Raw genomic sequence first — 22532 nt, 5'->3', positions numbered from 1 at the left:
ACAGATTAATTTCCACATAATCAACCAAGGCATCTATCCCGTTATAGAATAAATCAGTATCAAGCACCTGAAGCCAGGACATGACGGCTTACTGAACTTCACCATCGGTTGCGTATTGCCTTCCACCCAGGTGCTTCTTCTATGGTCCAAAGAGATGGAAATCACTTGGTGCAAAGTCAGGGCTTTAGGGAGGATGGTCCAGTACCTCCCAATGGTATCACCGTAACAAGACGTACGTGGCTGGCTGTGTCTCAGCAATATGACACCTGTTTAGAGCAACCCAGGTCGTTTTTGACAAATTGCCCTCTGCAATCGGCTCAATGTGTCACAATTAGGGATGTGCGCCGGACCATTTTTGCCGGATTTGGATTTGGTTCTAATTCGTCGTCCGGCTTTGGATTTGGATTTGCCAAACTGCGGTGACTGGCTTTGGATTTGGATTTGCATTTTTTGCCAAAATTCGCAAAAAAATCTAAAATGACATAAATTGGGCTTTTTTTTCTTCCTAGAGTGTTATTTACCTCAATAACATTAATTTCCAGTCATTTACAGTCAATTTAGACCACCTCACAGTTTAAATTATTGTTTTCACCATTATTGGCCAAGGGTTGCAGTGAGCTGACTGGTTACCAAACGTCAGAGCAGCGGCGCAGTGGCACAGACACCACAGTTTAAAGCACATCTATGAAACTATGCCACACAGCAGTGGCAGAAATGAAAGGTAGCGCTAGATGGAATTGTCCTTGGGCCCTCCCACCCAGCCTTATGTTGGATCTTAAAAAGGACATGCACACTTTAACAAACCAAGCATTTCAGCGACAGGTACTGCCACTTTGTGGCTGAAGTGCTTGGTTTGCTTGGACCCCCACAAAAAAATCTTCCAATCTACTAAAGGCAACAGGTCTACAGTGGCATGATGTCACCATCATTGCCATCCTCACCCTCATCAGTGTGTACATCATCCGATTCCTCACACAATATCAGTTCATCCCCGCTGGAATCCACCATTACAGAAGTATCTGTATTGTGACGTGATTGGCGGGAAAGGTTTTCCTCAGGAAATTTCCAGTTCATTTTAATGAACATCATTTTTCTACATTTTGTGGAAGTAGCCTCCTTCGTCATTCACTCACAAGGTTCCCGGCTGTACTGAAAACCCTCTCCGAGTACACACTGGAGGGTGGGCAGCTTAAGTAATGCAAAGCCAGTTTATACAAGGGTCTCCAAATTGCCTTTTTTTTCTTCCAATATTCGAATGGACTCTGTGACATGTCTACGTGTACGGTGTCCTGAAAATAATCCTCCACCATTCTTTGGATGGTAATCGTATTAGATGGAGTTACGGTAGAGGTGTCACTGGTGTTGGGCAAATCTTTTAGACCCGACCAGATGTCAAAATGTTGATTTGACTTATCTGCATCACCACTGGGTCTTTTGGAAAAGGTGATTTTTTTTCTGGCTGCTGCTGGAGAAACTGTAGGAGGAGACGTCATCGTAGTGCCATGTGTCACTTCAGCTGCCAGCTTGCTCACCAGGAGCGCTTTGGTTCTTTTAAGATTTGGGTCAGTTGTAAAAAAAGACACAGCATACGACTTGAACCTGGGATCAAGCATGGTTGCTAAAATATAATGATCAGATTTCAAGATCTTGGCCACCCGTGGATCCTGGCGAAGCGAACAAAGGACTTGATCTATCAGTCCAGTATACTTTGCGGAATCACTTTGTTTAATCTCATCCTTCAATTTCTCCAGCTGCTTTTCCAAAAGCGAAATCAGGGGAATCACCTTACTCAAGCTAACAGTGTCAGCATTCACTTCACAAGTGGTAACTTCAAATGGTTTGAGCAGCTTGCACAAGACAGAAAGTACTCTCCACTGTGCTGGGCTAAGGTACATTCCCCCTCCTCTCCCAATGTCATGGCTTCCAAACGGGGCGAGCTGTCAATCAGAATCCGAACCGCTCATCACTAGTCACAATAGTAGACAGAATTCAAAGTATCTCTCTTGGTGACAAAATCAGCAAGAAGCATGCCCTTGTGGTCGCAAAAAAGCAGGTTGCCATGACCACCTTTGCTGATGGAGTTGTTTTAAATTCTTTGAAGGAGGGGACAATGTGTGTTTCCATGTCATGAATGCTTGCTTCGTCTCTGGTGTCATCACCTGTAACAATACCCTGTAAAAACTTTACTCCTTCATTATGGTACCATGTCAAGAGCATGAGATAATCTCATCCTATTGGTGTTATGAACTTCTGTGAGTTGCTTCGATACCCAGCGTGAACACTTTTTCTGGTACCCCAGTTGCTTATGAATGATGTTGTAAACAGTACTCACTGAGATGTTCATTGTGTCAACAATATCACTAACTCGAATTTATCTGTCCTCCTGAATCAGACTTTCAATACGGCACAAATTGTCATCTGTGGTGTACGTGCTTGGCCAGCCAAATCACCGCTCAGCTTATCGAGAACATCTGTCCTGCCATTATCAAAGGCAGTGCACCAAGCCCAAACCTGTTTCCACAACATAACATTATCACCGTACACCTCAACAAGTTGGAGATGAATTCAGCTGCTGATGTCCCCTTTAGATGCAGAAATCTTATCACACTACGCACCTCAATGTGTGACCATGTATCCGCCAGCCCTGCCATCTTACTACTGATGTTGGGACATTATGACTGATATGCGGCGCAATCTAATGGCCTTGAGGGGAAGCAGTGGTCTACCTGCTCTGGCCTGGCGGGAAATTACAATGAAATATAGAACATTTTTGAAAAGTTTTATAAAAATAAATAATTAACAAATAAGTTAATGTTTTGTAAAAAAAAAAGTTTTGCTTTGACAATATTATAATAATGTAGCAAAAACAAAGGTCATTTTTGCTAATTTTATTTGACCTTGTGGCTTTGTTCCTAAAATTTAGGTAAGTTATTTATAAAATACTGTGTGAAAGTGTTGAATACTTTTCATATTAAACAAAAACATTCACAGTTATATTTGGATGTGTTGTGTGAAATCCTTAAATTGCAAATTTCATTAGAAAAGAGCAGTAACAACAATTAAATGTTCCTCAACATTTTTCACAAAGCATACTTTCCCCACTTAGACGTTTTTAGTGGGCTCTTCTCCACAGACAATTGCCTTTTGTAACATGGCCGATGCTGACCTATATCACTCGGTTATGGGGTTTCCTCATACTTACCTAGTCTCTCGGAAGGTGCGGGAGACTTGCGATTTTTCAGGTAGTCCACCACATCCCCAAAAGAGTAGGTGGCTCTCCCTCATCCCGGCCACTTCCTAGTGAAGTGGGCAGGATGGGGAGATAATTACCGAAAATTGTGGATTTGTATAGACGAAGCTAAAATGACCAGATAGCATAATTTTAACCCCTCTCCATGGACCCACGAATTACTGCATTTTGCCACAATGGTGGCGGGGCCTAATAACGTGAGAGACCAACCCCGCCCCCAGAGCGATCAGCTGCATCTCCTCTCTGGGCTTCACCTGGAGAAGAGCACTTCAAAGTCGGCAAGTGTGGGTTAGCTCATTCTAAAACAGTTTTGTCTACAAAAAGGGAATCCAAGCTGTGGCCTTCCACCTACTCCAATGCAGCCCCCTGACTGGACCGCAGTTTGGAGTCTTGGATCCGCCGATATATCCCTGTACCTCCACCATGGCGAGTGAGGAGAGCTTTGTCCACCCTGATAGACAGATAGAGCCGAGGCAATGGGTTACGGACTGTAATTAGATAGACAATGTAGAGTGTAGATAGACAGTAATTAGATAGACAATTTCTACTTCACAGAAAGGGTAGTGGACAAGTGGAATAGCCTCCCATCAGACAGTAGAGCAATTTAAACATGCATGGGATAGACATAAGGATAGCCTTCAGAAGAAGTAAGTATCAATAAGGTTTGAGGTAACAATATGTTTAAAAATGGGGCAGACTAGATGGGCCAAGTGGCTGTTATCTGCTGTCAAATTCTATGTTTTACATAGACACCAGATGTTAGGCAGTCAATAGGTCGAAAGGGACAAAAGGTCAACAGGGACGATACACTAAAGGTCGACATGTAAGACGGTCGACAGGTAAAAATGGTCTACAGAATCAAAAGGTCAACATGAAAATGGTGGATACAAAAATGATCAACATATGTTTTTTTTTTATGGGGTTAGGCACTTACCTAGACGGTTAGGGTTAGGCACTCACCTAGACGGTTAGGGTTAGGCACCAGGAGGGAGGGTTAGGGTTAGGCACTTACCGGAGGGATAGGATAGATATTGTCTATCTAATTACTGTCTATCTCTTATACCATACCCGAGGCAACACCCCCTGAGGGGAAGCAGCAGCTCTTGCCGGGTATCGCGCCCCTAGACTGTCCCCTGTCCCGGCCCTGGGCCTCCTACACAGGGCAAACAAGGACTAGAGGCTGCTTCTAAGGAAAATAGGGGCTATGCCATGAGGACCATAAGGACTTGGTAGTGATTGTAGGGATTGGGGCTATTATCTGAGGGAGGACAACCACTTGGGACTGTATATATGGAGGAATTCTGTAGGATGGGACAGAGCATAATTTAAAGAGGAGAGAGTAAGATCAGGGCCATTTTCTGAGGTGAATAGGACTCAGATACAGTATCTCAGGAGGAGGAGGAGAGATTTCATAATATGAGGATAATACAGACTACAGTGATTATCTGAGGGGAAGTATCTGAGCAGAATATAAACCAGGGACTCTTGTTTGCAGTCAAAGTCACAACTCCACTGTTTTTTTCATTGTGATAGCTGTTAATACAGCTATCACAATGAGTAAATATGCAGTCTAGAATCATTAAAAATCTATTTATTTCAAGGGTGTAGTAACACCCTACACAGATATACTATCAGATTAACAGATTAATTTAGTCTTGTACAGTATACTGCCATTGATTACTAAATAATATTTACATTGATGATCATTGTTTTTATAGGGTCCTAGAGGAGAACCAGGGAAATCCAACATTGTGGAGTATAATAGCAACCTCAGTGAAGCACTACAGGTGAGCACCGACAAATTTAAGAACATTTATGCTATATTCTAAAATTAATTGTCATATACAACACTACCCATTTTCCAGGGCAAAGAGTGCATTCACATGTTTTTTTGTATCAGTACACATTTAACTTTAGCAGGGTTGGAATGAATGGAATGGGTCTATGCCGCCCTGTGCCAGCCCCACCCCCGGAACTTGTGACATCATGATGTCATGCATAGGGGGCGGAGGCAACAGCTCTAGGACTTAGAGCACTACCCGGAGCATCCTAGGACGCTCCGAGTCATCGGGGTGCGGGCTGCACTGGGTGTCACCCTTGGAAGGGATGACACCAAAATGCCGGCTCCTCTTTGGTGACAGGAGCTGGGTGCTGCCGTGTGACATTCTCCTGCAGCACTCTGCTCCTGTCACAGAGGAGGAGCCAACAGTGCAGGGAAGGCACAGTCTTCGGGGGCAGCCCAGCATCACCGTCCCTGGAGGGATTTCCCACTAGGCTCAGCCGCATGAGGGGGATTCGGAGTGCGCATCGGTTGTCACCAGACCCACTGACACCTCTGCTCCGAGCAGCTCCACAGGCTGCAGGGCAGTGCTACTGGCTGCAGGGTACCATCCCAAGCAGCCTGCAAGCCACACGTGGGGCAGAGACGGTGTTGCCTGCCCCCAGGACCTTGTGCAAAGGCACCACATGCACATCCCGAGTTACGGCTCTGAACTAAAGTTATAAAAGAAGATAAAGTGGCTCATATAAAGGTGAATGCATATTTGGTGAGAATGTACACAGGGAAAATATAATGCATACCTCCCAACATTTTAGTATTGATAGGAGAGACAGTCGCGTGCGCCTAAGGTGCACTCCCGGAAATAGGGGGCGTGGCCTATTGGTAAGGGGATGACGCGCGCAGGCCTCTAAAATGGGACTGTCCCGCTGAAATAGGGACAGTTGGGAGGTATATATAATGTACACAAAAAAGTATATTTACGTGCATATGTTCCGTTATCTACAGAGGCTTCCAGCTTTAAACCAGTATTCCAGTATCATATGCATCAGATGTATGTACACGTATGCACAAAAATAGAGAAAACATAGAAATACCACTTCACAGTGTTCGTAATAAATGCTACATTTGCATTGTCATATATCTACACAGTATAAGAAGTGTATATTCAGATGTATATGTGCACATGTACTAAGAAAATCCCTGTACCCTGTACAAATCACTTCTCGATATGTACTAAAGGGTTTTCTCTGCCTTCAGCTTGCTTGTGCTTAGAGCAGGCTAGAAAATCATGCTGCCATAGGCACCTATGGAATTGCAAAGTGTCCCAGGTGTTACTAAGTTGAGAGGTCACTTACCGCCTGCTGTCTTCCCAAGCACCGGCCTCGTCAACTCTAGCTGCCATTATCTTCCTCTCCTCACTGGAGAAGTAGGAAGAAAGCTCTTTGTCACTTTGGCTGCTTGTCAATAAAGGTTTGACAAAAAAAAGAGAGAGTTGAGTCCACAGTGCAGTTAGCAAGAAATGTGTCTCTGCTGCCACTGCCGAGGGAGTGCGGTAGCCGCTTCCTTCTTCCTAACAATAGCTGGCAAAATCAGGCACTGGAGAAAAATTATTTGGCGGAAAAGTTTTGTGAAGTAAAAGAGAAGTATCTCCAGATGCTGCAGACTCGCGCTCAGTGGGAAATTGACCGTGAAGGAAAAGAGATGGAGATGGTCCGTCTTAAAGTCAGCTGTAAGGAGCAAGTACAAACTCCCCAATCCAATTTAGCTGCAGCTAGAGCAGTTTCAGAATGTCTGACGGAAAGAAATGTAAAGTCTGCATAAAGCCGCCAAGCAAAGTGAATCTGTGGAGAGAGAGAGCTTAACCTTGCCCATGGCAGGGCTTGGAAGTTGCAAGAACAGAGTGAGAACCTTGAGAAGTGTCTGCTAAGTACACAGGACCAGGTGCAATGTGAATTAAACATGGCAGAGTCTGAAATAATTGTACAAAAGTTGAGAGTTGCTGAATTTGAAGTCGTGGAGCGCAATCTACTGCAATCCAAGAGCAAGTTGGAAAGCGCCATGGTGAAAATTGCCCATCTGGAAGAGCAGCTGTCTGCGTCTCAGAAAACGTTCCACATGGTAGTGGGAGAATTAAAGGGAAAGAAGTTAAATAACATTCTGAAGTTGGATTCTGGACCTAAAATGGCGTCCAATGTCTTTGCTGAACCCAGTGTGGCAGAAGTACATAACCACAAGCAGCAATTGGTTCAAGTTTATCCTGAAAAGACTGGCATGCAGAGTGATATGCTTCCGGTACAGAGTGTCTTGTGTGATGAGCAGCGGACAAACAGTGAATTGCGGGAACTAAGTAAGATGTTCCAGAATGATGTCTTTCAGCAGCAATGTGATCATAGAGATATCCTCATTAACGATACTGGTGTACAAGAAGGGACAGAAGTATCGGAGTTGGGAAATTCCCTAAAGGTCCATCTTGTTAAAGGGATGAGATTCCTTGCAGTGACTTTCAGCTTACATTAATAGCTGAGGGTGTGCAGTCCTCCCAAAGGGACACAGGTCCAGGTTGCAAAACCATGTCTGAAATTGGCGATAAAGAAATAACGTATACAGATGGTGATCGCATAACCTGTGAGGCAAAGGTACAAGATGTACAGAAGTCTACAGGTATGTTGATGGCTTCCAAAGATGAGACTCTGATGTCACTATGTGATCACAGTGATGTGAATGTGCCCAAGTCATGCATTTTTTGCAGTGGAAAACAGAACCTTACAGGCAATTAATGGTAACAGTCTTGTGAAGAGTAATTCTCGTGTATATGAAGTAATGCCATCACGCAACCAGGATAAAATTTGCAATACAGCTGAATTTATCTATGAGGAAGTGAAGTGGTCTCAAATTACAAAGTTTGAAGCAAAATGTCCAGCTAAAGTGAATTGGAAAATAAAGACCTCTGTGGAAAGTGAACTTCAACCTGTGCTGGTGGAACATGTGGAAATTCATTATATTTTCAAGACTCGGGAGTACGGAATCTGAGGGAGACAGTGCCAGAACGTTGTCTGTTGACATAAAGCCAAGGTCCAGAATTTGTGATGCTGATGACTCTCGAGATACTGATAGCTCCTCTTCTTTCAAAGGGCCATCAGTGAAGTATGCCAGTAGCCAATACAGGGCTTTAAGGCTGAAGATTAAAGATGTGACAAGTAGAAGTTGGCCAAAAGATGTGCCTTTAATAGGTTTCAGAGGCAAGAGTAAAGATAAAGTATGTCGCTTTGGAAAAAGTTACTTCAAGTTCTTAATGCCTGTTGCAGTACCCAAGGGTGAGCCTCAAGTACTGCATAAAGAAAGCAAGTACCACCATTGGTACCATAAAGTTAGAAAAAAAGTAAGGAGAAAAATTACCTCCAGAACTTGGAGGATGCGACCCCCAGAAATGACCAGAGTCTGGATGATCTTGGATCCGGTGGATGGTTCTGAGAATAATGAAGAGGGACTTCGCAATGAGAATGCCTCGTCCCATGTAGCTGAACCCAGGGGTTTCAAGCTAGGGAGGGGTATATATGGCAGTATCACCAGAAATGGCACTGGTGAGCAGGTGTTTCTGTGTGGGGCAGGACAGGTCCGCCCACACAGAGTAGAAAAGCATTGTGGGAAGATGCCTAATTGCTGCCTTGTGGAGAGAGCTCAGGTGTGGGCTGATGAGAAGGCAGACCAGTCAGGCTGCTGCTGGAAAGAGTCTATGTGGGACTGTGGCAGCCAGAGAGCCTAGTGAAGCTAAACGAGCCATTGGGGGCCAGACCTTGCAGGAGGCAAGGTCTGTGTCTGGACCTTGCAGGAGGCAAGGGGGGAAAATAAACCTCTCAGACTGTGTGACATTGAAGTAGCGGGGCTGCAGGCTGAGGAAGCCAGGACCTACTGGATACCTGGAGGATACAGGGAAGGCACAGAGACTGTGAGAGACTTTATTGCAGATTAGCTGCACCCTTATAGAGAGGGTTCAAGAAGAGAGTTACACGCCCTAAATAGGGGCTAGGTTGTTTATTATTTTCTGTTAGTTTCCTAACTTTCCATGCTGGAAAGTAAAGCATAATTTATTTACTTGAAAGCTGTGTGTGGACCCTCATTAAGCACCTAAACACTGCACCAATCCACCCTCTGCCGAGCTAATTGCCCCCAAGATATCACAAGTGCCATTAATAGTATATTTAGCCTTTGGATTTTTGAGATCCAAGTGCATGATCTTGCATTTTTTGTCATTAAACTGTAGTTGCCACGTTCTTGACTATTCCTCTAGTCTACCTAGATCATCATTCATTTATTTTGCCCCTCCTGGTGTGTCTACCCTGTTGCATACCTTTGTGTCATCTGCAAAAAGGTATACTTTCCCTTCAATACCATTTGCAGTGTCACAAATAAAGATATTAAAAAGCACTGGTCCAAGTACAGATCCCTGAGGTACTCGACTGGTAACATTTCCCTCTTGAGACATATCGCTGGTACACACTGGCCGACGGGCACCAGATATATTGGCCGACCAATTGATCGGCCAATATATCTGTCAGTGTGTACCCAGCTTAAGAGAGACACATGTGCAGTTGGACGATAATCATTCAACTGCGTAAATATCTGTATTGCATCCATATCGAAATCAGGCCCATAGTACAGCCGCAACGCTAATGATTTAAGTTAACTTCACCATCAGATGGGGAAGGGGGGTCATTCAGAAGTGACTAGGTAGTGCTGCAGTTTGTGTGACACCCCTGTGCTGTCTCTCTGGGCATAGGGAAACACAAGGATAGGCACAAGTATATGTTCAGTTGTATATGTGCACATGTTTGATGTGCAGTACAATAATGTGTATATTACACAAAACCAAAATCTTCTAACATATGGCTAAAATCTCTTGGGTATTTATTTTTATTTTTAAAGCTATTAATAGACTTTCAGCAGGGCAACAGATTCAGCAATATTGTAAGTGGAAAACAGTGACCCAGATTGTGGAGCCTGCATTTATCCTCTGTATCGTGAAGCTTGGAAATGCATAGCCAACACACGTTTCAGTAGAGAGGCTAAATGTAGGTTTATTATCCTGCATCATTGTTCAGTCAGTGCATATAGAGGAATTTCCCGCTGTTTGAAATGCAATTAGAAGTTTGCTTTCCCTATTTGCCCTTAGGGGGAATTCTATCCGCTGGATATTTCATGGCCTTTAATATCTTACTGTCGCCCATGTCTCTCCCACATGCTTTTCCAGCCAGAGCCACACACAGACACAGTACAGTCTAATTTAGGAGATATCGATCAGCTGGCTGCTCTAAATGCATGGGATTTCTCAGGCTGACAGCAGATAAAGCCTTTTGGCCCACACAGTCTGTGCACTGCTTGTCTGCTATAAAACGTCAGGCCCTGTTAATTCCTTAAAAATACTCAAAAGAAATATAAAGTTATAAATATAACAAGTAGGCATCACACAACCGATTTCCGATCTTTCACTGGAGATTAGCCTTAGTCCCTATTCACTTGGAGAACACCCAAGGCATGACTTCTATGATAGTTATTTGTTCATGGCTACATCATGTGTGCACCTAAAGGAATACCAAGCATAATATCCTGGACAGTTTATATAACAATAGCTAACAACATTTCAGTATAGGAATGCACCAGTGTCAGGAGTTTAACAGAACAAAAGTGATTTCAGATATGGTTGTGGTGAGAGTATAGGCATGTGCACATTGTGTGCCAGGTGTGCCCAGGCATACTCTAATGTTGGACGCCATCTCCATGCTCATCAGCAAAATTGTCTGTGCCGCTGGCATTCCAATGAGTTAATAGTGTCAGTGAGAGCGTCAAGATGTAGAGGCACAGCAGCGCCCTCGGGTTCATTTTGCTCCCTCATGATCTTTGTCCCAGAGGAGCTGAGGGCAGAACAGTGCGGTGACTGTTACATGTACTATATAAAATACACAGGGGCACCTCTGTTAGGCATAATATGAATTGGGAGCACTTCTTATGCCATAATATGAATTGGGGGTCCTACTGTGTGGTACAATATGGAGTTCCTCAATTCACCATGGGTGGTGCTAGATAATCCTCTTGGCAATGCTAGCCTCACACCCCCTAGACATGCAAACCTGACATTTATTCCAGAAATATATCTTTTTAATCAAAACCTCGCAGACTTGCCTACTCTCCAACAACGGCTGGGAGGTTCGCGATTCTCAGCTGGCAATCCCAGCCGCCCAGAAGAGTATTCGAGTCTCCTGGAGCTGCCCTCATCCACCCTGCACTGTCTACTTCTCGTGGGAGGTCTGGGAGGCCAGTGACGACATTTGCACTGAATCACATCATCGTAGCTCCACTCGCCACTTTACAATGTCGGTATAGCTGGGGGCGGGGCCACGATGACGCGATCATACCGTCACGTTCCACACACTGCCAACCTATGCTGAACCATGCTCCACACTGTGCCGATCTGGCTACCCACTCCCGAGGGGCATTATGCACATGCCTAGATGGCCGTTGTGCATTTGTTAATAAGCTTTAGGTTGTCGGCAACACAGCAGAGGACGCCGCAGAGGAGGAAGACATCGTTGGACCTCACCAGACAGTTAAGTGATTTTAAATACTGGAGTAAGTGATATTAAAAACTGGAGGTATATTAGTAAATACCACTGCAAGATAGTGTTACTAAATGAAATATGTTGCCAGCAAATAGTAACTATACCAGTAACTATAGCCATGGGTTGGGGTAGCGAGTTAATGCCTCTGCGGTGGTGAGGGGTTCTATTGAAATGGGAGTTTATTGCCACTGGAAGGTGTAGGGCGGAGCTTCAGTGTCAACTTAATATTGTCCTTTTGATTTAATTTAGAGAACCCTAATAGCATTGTATTATTTTTTTATGTTTGCATTTATAATTTTCAAGAGTAAAGCTGGGTAAACATTAGACAATATATTGAACAATTTGACGATTTTAGACAAATTGGGATGACAAATCGTCCACATCGCCTAGTGTGTACGAACTATTGCGCGCTTCTGTGCATCGTTCATCGCATCTGCTGATCTGTCTGCAGTGCAGGCAGATCGGAAAATGTCATTAACGATTTTGTGCAAATCGTGTAGTGTGTATGCCCAACCGGACGACCATGTGATATGTTAACGTTATATCGTTAACGATGAAAGGACCAAACGATGAAAGATATATCGTTTGAAGGATTGCACAGTGTGTACGCACCATTTTGTTTGTTCTGGGGATGAAGGGAGATCGGAACGACCTTCGCAGCGTTTGCACATCGTCAAGTGTGTACCCAGCTTAAAGCAAATTGTATATAGATCGTTTAATTGAATGTGAAATTTAATATTTTCAAATTGCTGATAATCTTATATCCAATTCATGCAGATGGCCTAATTCAAAGATGGACGGATTTGCAGAGCCGCACACAAGCGGCTGTGCAAATTCGTCCATCTCTGAGGCATATGCAGAAGGAGGTGTCAGACACCTTGCTGCATTTGCAATCCCAGCATTGCAAACCAACATCGCAGCCTGGGATCACCATTGCAACATTCGTGACTCATGGTCGCGATGGTTGCTCTTTTGGTCAGGCTGCGGGAGCTAAAGCTCTTACATGACTGAGTGCTGGTCATGTAAGAGGTCAGGAATCTGCATCCACCGACGCAGACCCTGACCTCGTCCCTCCCAGAAAGCGAGGCTGGGAACGGTGACCAGCCAAGCCCCCGCTCTGCCCCCCAAACGCCGCAGCATGTCCATCATGCTGCAGCTTGGGGGGGCCGCCATCGTAATTGCAGGACCTGTACTTCACATGGGGCGCAGGCCTGGAAACATCGGAGATGTAAGTTCATCATCGGATGAACATACATCTCTGAATCAGGCCCAGAGTCTTGACGAATCAACACAAAGGGCTCGATTCAATCCAACGCGAATTGCACAGCGCCGGGAGGGAGCTCCCAGAGCTATTTAATTCAGCGCGCTGTTAACCTCGACTAAGGATTTCTTCTCGCATCTCTCTTGGGGTGCAAGCAGAAATCCGACAAAACTACAGGCGCGATGCTGTTTCCTGCCCTTTCTGCCATGGAAACAGCATTGCGCCGGGCAGTTTAGTCGGAGAATGCCAGTTCTCATGACTAAACACCATGTTTAAGGCGTGAGAACTGTCATTCTCTGACAAAACAGCGCGCTGAATTGAACAGTTCTGGGAGCTCCTTCCCGGCGCTATTCAATTTGCGTTGAATTGAATCGTGCCCAAAGAGTATGTCACCTTTGTAATCTCTGCATTCTTTCTGTAGAAAGTGGGCCTAAAAAGTTACATTCTGTATTTATTTATTTCCTCTTTTCTTAGGGTCCTCCAGGACTACCAGGTCCACCAGGCCAAAAGGTGAGAAGTTATAGATGTCTTCTAACAAATAATGTTGCATGTATGAGAGGAACATATTTTGTTGGTGTATAACACTAGTGGGAGGGCTTGGAGAACATAGTGGGCCTGCTTCAGAGGTGAACACAATGCAGATGTTTGCGCAGTTGAGCGACTATTTGCTACTGTGTGTGCGCAAAAAGTCCTGAAAACCCCAATGGCGCATGCATTCCCCTGAGTGTACGTGGAATACAGAGGCACTTCCATTAGAACCAGTGAGACAAAACCATGGGAGTTCCTGGGTGGTATCCAGGAGGTGGTCTGAAGTGTGTGCAAAAAAACAAATCGTCTCATGGGCGTGTTATGGTAGTGTCTCGGGCATGTCCGTAAACGCGGCTGCATTCCAAAATCAAAGCTGCAGCCACAGAGGCCATGTTTAGCCAGAGTTCATAAGTAGACACTGCACTAGCCATAGGCTGCTCCAAGTGTCGATGGTGGAGTGTTTGGAACCACCGGTGGATTTGCACTGTCCACAGGTATTTAAAGTGAGCGTCCCAGGGCTCGCACTGTCCAGCGCATGTGGAAAGCTGAAACTGGCATATGCATATTACTGCCACTGCGACTTCGCAAAATAATCACAATCGCGGTAGTAGTATTGTCCACCTCTGAAACAGGTCCAGTGTGTCCAGGAGAAATCGGGTACTATGAGTATTTTGGAAATGCTCTGCCATAATTTGCACCAGCAATCTGAAAAATATACTGTATACCTATAAAATGAACACATAAGTGACTGACTGCTTATCTTCAATAGCTCTACATATAATTCTATACAATACTATACTGTAATAATAGCAATACAGTTAAAGAAGATAAGTAAATAGTGATAATTAGCTAGCAGTGTTGAGAAGACCAGAATGCATGTGAGCTGCAGCATTTGCTAAATTTGTCTGTGTGCCAATGTCAGTCAAAGGTGAGATCACTCATTGATCATGTACTATAATGCGATTGGGCACTTTAATACTTCTGTTTCAGGGGTCCTAAAAGAAGAACACATTTGTATGCCAGCCAGATTATCATACCTCAGATAATGGTTTTATTGTTTTCCTTTCAACTGTTAGGGTGAAATTGGGTTACCTGGTACTCCTGGCCATGATGGGGAAAAGGTAAAGTCAAGTTACCTATTATCAACCTTATATTCGCCTGTAGATCCAATATGAGAAGATCTAAGCATAAAATGTACAGTAGCATGTAGTTATATTGGGTGCAAGGGGTTCCATTGCTATGAAGCTTAAAGGCTTAGGGTGCCCCAGACCTAGCAAATATAGGGCCTGATTCAGACCCACTCGCGAGCGGCTGTCCGCTCGCAAGTGGGTCGATGTTATGGACTGAGCATGCGCACGACGGAGGGAGCTCCGTCGTGCGCATGCGCCAGACGCGACGAGCGAAGGAAAGTCCTTCGCTCGTTGTGTCCGATCAAAGGGGGCGTGCTGTCAATGTTGATTGACAGCACGCCCCCTTTGGTGGGCGTGCCGGGGGCGTGCCTCCCTGACGGGGGCGTTCCCACGGGAACGCCTCCCGTCAGAAGCCGGCCCACTGACATCACTAGTGATGTCAGTGGGAGTGATTTTGTCTCTGATAGAGCCAAAATCACTCCGGAGCTTGCGGTTGAAAACCTCAACCGCAGACTCCGGCTCGCAAATTCGATGGTCGCGATGGTCTCGAAGGGACAGTGGGCCTGATTCATTAGAGATCGCTACTACGATCTCAGCTGCAATTACGCACGCAGTTCTGCTGCGAAAATATGCTAATGATTGATATCGCAAAGCTGTCGCACAGCCAACATAGAGACGCAAACTACAGCCCAATACCTCTATCTCACATCCATAATACCTTTCAGTCCTGCGTATACATCAGGAACATCGAGTAACATCGGCACAATTACAGCAGGTCTGACCTTACTCAGAAATTGCAAGGTCTCGTCGCACGCAGTGAGTACTCAGGCTGCGTATGCTGCTGCAGTGGCTAATTTATGCACGCCCATGCAACGGCGTTCAATCGTACATGCACGTCTGCGTTTCTCCGACCACTCCCCCGTCACCACCCCCAAAGGCTTACAGTCTGTCACTCACTCATACGCATGCGCAGTACACACCATTGGCTGATCTGCGTACGCTATTGCAGTTGCAATACGTAATGAATCAGGCCCTGTGTGCCTAAATTAAGAAGATCTCCATTCAAAATGGAATGTCCTGCATTAGGAAGTATCTCCCTCAGGTAGGAGCTGGTTGGTCCCTACCCCTGTGTGGCATAATGTGTACTGGCAACACTATAATGTGGCATATTGTGAACTGGGGGAATATTATACAATGTGAGATATTTTAACTGGTGGCACTGTCTCGTATATTGTGAACTTGGGCACATCTATGGCATATAAAATTAACTAGGGCACTACTATGGGGCATACTGTAGAATGAACTAGGGTACTATTACTATATGGTGCCTAAAATAATGATTAACTAAGGCAATATAGTGGGTCATAAAATTAACAACCACTGTGGAGAGCTGTGTTTCTAGTAGCATTGGGGAGGGACTGCTTTAAATGTTGCTGTAGGGCCCACAGGGTTCTGGCAACGCTCCAGTACAATAGTATAATGACTTTTTAAGCAATGAGGTTAATTGCAAGGGGATTTAGATAATAACCCGGTGGACGAGATGCTGACGGTCAATATACCGACGCTGGCATCCCTCTGCCATGCAAAATGCTGATGCCGATATCGCTGCACGAATCAGGATACCGGCGTTGGAATCCCGACATCCCAAATGTAAGAGACCAGAGGCAGGTAAGTATGAGCCGCGGCAGGGGGGGTAATTTTAGGCACGTCCTGGGGGGACTTAGGGTTAGGAACCCCCCTGGAAAGGTTAGTGTTAGGGGGGCGAGGGGGGTTTACCATTAGGCGCCACCGAATGAAGGTTAGGGTTAGGCACCCCCCGGGAGGTTTAGGGTGCGGGAAGGGGGGGCTAGGTATAGGCACCGTTGGGGGGACTTAGGGTTAGGCACCACCCGGGAGTTTTAGGGCTAGGCACCACCTAGGAAGAGTTAGGGGGAGGGTTAAGATACTAACCTTCCTTCATCGGGATCTCCTCCTGTCAGGCTTCCGCGGTCGGGATTTGAACCGGCAGCTAAACAAGTATAATGGACCTAACGAAGGCACTGTAAATGATAAATAATGGAGATGGTTCTGTAACTGTAAATGATAACTGATAAAAGTGGTTGTGTCATCTCATGAAAGGTCCTTGCATTTTGACTTTAGTCTGCAGTTATCAGTGTCAGTTTTTTAGAAGTATTTTCTAAAGTAATCACGCAGAAGTCAGTACAAATTGGATAGCCTTCTTTTTTTCTGTTAAAATGAAGCACATTGTTTTAAAACAAAGGTGTGTTGTTATCTTTTGGACTTCATATGAATGTTTCTTCTCCTGCTTCCATTTGATGTCACTAAGACTACAACAGGTGCGTGATACCACACTGTTCAAGCTTAGCCTACCATTTATTTTCATTTTGACATTGTCTTTTTTAATGATTAGATGTGACATGTAAGAAGTAATCCCTACTGTGGTTTCAGGGACCTCGGGGGAAAATCGGTGAGGTCGGACTTCCTGGTCCACCTGGACCTTCTGGACAGGATGGACTTCAAGGACCAAAGGGAGAAACAGGCAGCAGGGGACCACAAGGGCCAAAAGGAGATAAAGGGGATGTAGGAGAAACAGGTTCACCTGTAAGTAACAAGTAACACACTTGTAATTGATTTTGTATAATACTCTGACTACTTTTGTTTTTACACTGGAGCACACATTGAGCGATAGTTATATATTTAGGATGGATGCATCTTGAACTTGAAACTAAACCAAAATCAAAGTTTAGATTTAAAATGGAGCAGCCACGTAAAATACAGGTCAGTGTCATGGGAGGTTTAAGAGAGCTTTGGCATAGACTCTGGTTTTGTGCCGGAATCTACTGCGCATGTGCAGGTCTCCAGGAAAATGGTACCTGCGCCTTATTCCCGGGATACATCTCTACTGTGCATGCACAAATCATCTGGAAAATGGTCGCTGCACCATTTTCCCTGTGATTTTTGCTGCTCTGCATCACCTGGCAGACGCAGTACACCAGAGACTACGGAGAGGTAAGAATAACTATATATCGGTGCAGGTTTTGCAGTGTGGGACCCCCTAAACAGGGGCCCATGTGCACCGCACCCCCTGAACCCATTCTAAATACGCCATTGGTCAGTATGATCACTCCGGGGCTGACTGAGTCCGATGCAAAGTGACTTTTGTGTGAAGCCCAGGAAGCCAGATTTATTAACTTATGTTAATGCGAGAATCCATCCAGCCTCAAGTGGGAAACTGTGCCGCCCACTGATTTTAGGCCAACCGCCACAACATCATCATTTTTATTGGTACTTGCACAGGCCTACATTCTCTGTACACACGACTCATAATACTGCCATGAGACAAATCTGTTGCATGTTGCCGCCCAGTTGCTGCCCAGTTTCAGATAATATCATGCAAAGCTAGAGCTGGCAGAGATCCCTCTGACTCAGACTCAATCGTAGGTATTCAAAAGTGAGTAAATTCGCTTTGGCGCAAGCACTGTATGCTAAAAATCGCTATTTGCCTCCGTGAGGAGAGTTCCGTCTGCCTCAGAATCAGGCCCTCTGTGTCTAATCTAGAAAAGGAACTTCTGCATTTAGGTTGCCAATTACAGCACCAGCTCTGTGGGAGAAATTCAGTTGTTGTGTGGAAGGCGATAATTAAGGGGTGCCCAGTGTTGCAATTCAATTGTTCTGGGCGCCGATTAATTATAGCGGTCTTCACGCCCTATTAGACCGGGTTTAGCCATGTAAAATGGTCAAACCCGTCTAAAGTCCTGGTTAGGGCACCCAAACTGCTGTTTGGGTGCCCTAACCACAGGTTTATTGCACATCTTTGTTCGCACCCTCCTGAGGGTACGCGTAGAAATGCCAACGCCGACGACTATCACGCCACCCCCCAAAAAAATAGCCGCCCTATAAACGGTGCATCTACCTGTAAAATGGCCGACCTTCGCCAATGCAGCACTAGGCTAGTTTCATTATGTGGCCCCCAAAACCGGCAGATGATAGTTTTTCTCAACGTTCTCTGCTTGTCTCTCCCCTATTATTATTATTATTATTATTATTATTATTAACAACATATATTTATATAGTGCCAGAATATTCCTTTCATCAAGGAAGATGAGGCCACTGGGGGTCCAGAGTGCTGTGGGTGCTAGATCACCCCCAATATTTGTGCTGCCACTTTGCATGTCGATGCATGCCATTTTATCAGTCTTATGGATGAGACCCCCAATCATTTTGAAAAGTAGATTCCGATCAATGGAGCAGTTGTAGTTGTTTCTAAATCCAAAATAATACAATGTGTTTTTTCCCACCATAACTTATTATAAGAACACAATGACATATGGCGTACCAGCACTAAGCAATAGTAGCATAGTTTTTAAGTAAGATTTATTGTTATTTATTTATTTTTTAAAATAACTACCAGAATACCAAAATAGTAACAGTATAATGTATGCACATTGTATAGGTTTTATATAGCTTTTCACTACATATACGGCACAATTTGCCAAACTATATTACTTTACTGTAATACTAATAACATCTACGTAAAATACAGTGCTGCCTTAATGAGTCATTTGCTCTTGTATCAGGGACTGGATGGCCCCACTGGTGAAAAAGGAGAACGTGGTGACCAAGGAGTTCCAGGACCCCCAGGTCTTCCTGGTCCAATTGGGCTTCCAGGACTTACGGTAAAAATGTGCTTCTTCTTCTTTTAATAGATTTTTGACACCCAGTAACTTTAGAAATGTATACAAGACATTGCTACTCTATGGGTCACTACAATTAGATGAAATCGCGCACCTACAAAATACAAGATTTAATTCAAAATTGCAATTTGCAGGATATGCAAACCTCCACATGCCTGTCCCACATCATTTACACCGCCAAATACCTGTCCCACATAATTTACACCTCCACGTTCCTGTCCCCATCATTTACACCTCCACATTCCTGTCCCCCGTCATTTACACCTCCACGTACCTGTCCTCCATCATATACACCTCCACGTTCCTGTCCCCCGTCATTTACACCTCCACGTTCCTGCCATCCATCATTTACACCTCCACGTTCCTGTCCCCCGTCATTTACACCTCCACGTACCTGTCCTCCATCATATACACCTCCACGTTCCTGTCCCCCGTCATTTACACCTCCACGTACCTGTCCCCCATCATTTACACAAACACGTTCCTGTCCCCCATCATTTACACCTCCACGTTCCTGTACCCCATCATTTTCACCTCCACATACCTGTCCCACATCATTTGCACCTCCACATACCCCATCATTTACAGGGGTTTACCAGAGGTTCTGCATTGAGTCCCAAACATTTTTATCGCAGAAAAAAAAACGTGAATTTGTTAGGAAAATGCATTGTGAGTTTGGAGCTGAATTGCAAATGCAATTGACTGTACAAATTTGCCATGAAAATGTCTTGAGGGACGCAACTTGCTGCTAATTTAATTGACCCCTTTCTTTAATGTGGCTGTAATCTTTTTCTTTTTGCTTCATGTCTAACTACTGCTTTATTTCATCCTATTCTTTTTCCAAACACACCAACAGCCAAAACTTTCATATTATAGTCAAGATTTTTAGAGACCTAAAATATGGGCTTTCAGGCAAAAGGTGCCACCTTTGAGAAAAGGGTGTACAAGTTAACATGACCTGCTTTACAACCATCTGACCTTAGTTTAGATCTGGAAATGTTATAAGTCATGTAAAGTATTTTTCTGATGGCAATTGCTTCTTATTCTCCTGATGTTTAAACATGGCTGACTATTGACACCAACTAAAGCTATATTATTAATACTTTGTGACTAGGGAGAGAAGGGCGACACTGGAGAAAAAGGAGACTCTGGGAACTCGGTAAGCGATTGTCACACTCCTAACTTCCCTTGTTTTATAGGTGAGCAAGAGAGAGAAAGAGCCAATAAAAGCTGGGCACTCATATCCAAATGTAAAATAAATCCAGGTGCCAGAGAAATAGCTATTTAGATTGAAGGAATATGGCTTAAACATAAGCAAAGTACAAATGTTTATTTTGCATGTGAGCATGACAGTGACATGCTTGATAAAGGGCTTAATGTGCCCGAAACATTGCTGTTATGCTGACATCCTAAATACACATATTTATGTGTATTTTAATAGTAGTTATATTAAATAAGCTAATTTGTATTTTAGTTTTATTAATTCATTAAGTAAAAAATGTGACTGCAGCATGCTGAAGTTAATCATCACATTAGTATGTTTGTTTTATTCTAGGTATTGGGGCCACCTGGCCCTGCCGGTGTTCCTGGACCTGTGGTAAGTCCTTATACAGTTAATCTTGTGCTTTGCTAGTTTGTCATCTTCAAGTCTGGGGTCTTCATTAATTACATGCATTTGATGTACAGCACAGAACACACTGGTCTTGCATTGGTGAGCGTAATAGGACCGCACTACGCATATAAATTTGCACATCTGCTCTCTAGTCTTGTAAGATGCCTCCCCAAAATTGAAATGAGTCTAGGGGGTATATTTACTAAAGTGCGGGTTTTTGGAAATGGAGTTGTTGCTTATAGCAACCATTCAGATTCTAGCTATTATATTCTAGAAGGTGCTAGATCACAGGTACTCAAACTCGGTCCTCAGGACTCCAAACAGTGCATGTTTTGCAGGTCTCCTCACATAAATTACTAGTGAAATAGTTATCTGCACCTGTAGATCTTTTAAAATGTGTCAGTGAGTAATGAATACACCTGTGCACCTGCTAGGTGACCTGCAAAAAGTGAACTGTGTGGGGTCCTGAGGACCAAGTTTGAGAACCACTGCGCTAGATAAATGATAAGTAGAATCTGATTGGTTGCTATGGGCAACATCTCCACTTTTAAAAATCTTAGTAAATATAGTTACTAGGGATGAGCGAACATAGGGGATACGCTCCGAACATAGGGGCTACGAGTCCACCCGAGCCACGGACCCACTTCGATCCCACTTCAAGGCCGAACGTCATCCTCCCGACGTCAGATTCTTGCGAGACTTGGTTCTATATAAGGCGCCGCCGGGACTCGGCGCCATTTGTTACTCGGCACGCACACTGCTCATTGCTCTGCAATAAGGTGGCTGTGTCCAGACTCCAGACTAGTGGCTGTGCAGTTAAGTGACTGTAGGGAGCACACCGCAAGCTGATGTATGCTGCGCTACTCTGCTAATTAAAGTGGCTGTAGCCTGTGTCCAGACTCACAACAAGTGGCTGTGCTGTTAAGTGACTGTAGGGAGCACACCGCAAGCTGATGTATGCTGCACTACTCTGCTAATTAAAGTGGCTGTAGTAGACTGTGTCCAGACTCCAGACTCACAACAGTGGCTGTGCTGTTAAGTGACTGTATATAGGGGGCACACTGCATGGCACGCTGATGTATGCTGCTCTACTCTGCTGATTGAAGTGGTTGTGTCCAGACTCAGAAGTGGTTGTGTGTACAAGGCATGCTGATGTATGCTGCGCTGTACTCATGCTCATCTGCTCCAGTGTAAAAAAAATAATATTTAAAAAAAAAAATGAATAAAAGTTTAAAAAGACTGTGGGCCTGATTCAGAGCCGCTCGTAAGCGGCCGCTCGTTCGCACTGAGCGATGTTCGCACAACTGCGCATGCATACGGATTGTAATAAGCATGCATCGAACCAGTCAGTGCGGCCGAAAATCGTTTGTTTGCAAAATAGCGAATGTCTGCTATTTTTATTGACAGGAGGAGGCGTATGTGGGTGGTAACAGGGGAAGGTGCTTGAAAACGGGGAGTGGAATTCAGAACGCAGGTGTGCTTAAAGGTCAAAACGGGCGTTTTATGGGTGTGCATAATGAATACAGCAGCGTCAGCGACCACGTCACTTGGTTTTTTTAGTCAGAACTACTCGCAAAATAGCGGTTGAAAAAACCAACCACAAGAATAGCGAGCAGTTCATACGCTGTTCGATGTACTCGATTAATCTAATAAATAGAGGACA

General features: G+C 44.5%; 1 protein-coding gene across 9 annotated transcripts in view; it reads left to right on the top strand.

The window, feature by feature from the left end:
• LOC148541905 (uncharacterized) overlaps positions 1–22532 on the top strand; it is a 165025-nt gene that overhangs the window by 104698 nt on the left and 37795 nt on the right. For 8 of the 9 annotated variants that reach the window (XM_088475402.1, XM_088475437.1, XM_088475446.1 and 5 more), the window contains 7 exons: positions 4969–5037; positions 13380–13415; positions 14510–14554; positions 17012–17164; positions 19141–19239; positions 20372–20416; positions 20813–20854. In XM_088475402.1, coding sequence (XP_088331528.1) covers positions 4969–5037; positions 13380–13415; positions 14510–14554; positions 17012–17164; positions 19141–19239; positions 20372–20416; positions 20813–20854 — 489 coding nt within the window. The remainder of the gene's footprint in view (positions 1–4968; positions 5038–13379; positions 13416–14509; positions 14555–17011; positions 17165–19140; positions 19240–20371; positions 20417–20812; positions 20855–22532) is intronic. The other variant, XM_088475449.1, reaches the window with a different exon arrangement.

The sequence above is a fragment of the Taudactylus pleione genome, unplaced genomic scaffold (assembly GCF_031769625.1).
Source record: "Taudactylus pleione unplaced genomic scaffold, aTauple2 ptg000016l, whole genome shotgun sequence".
NCBI lineage: Eukaryota > Metazoa > Chordata > Amphibia > Anura > Myobatrachidae > Taudactylus > Taudactylus pleione.
The sequence above is the reverse complement of the archived record's forward strand: the minus strand, read 5'-3'. Positions and strand labels throughout refer to the sequence as shown.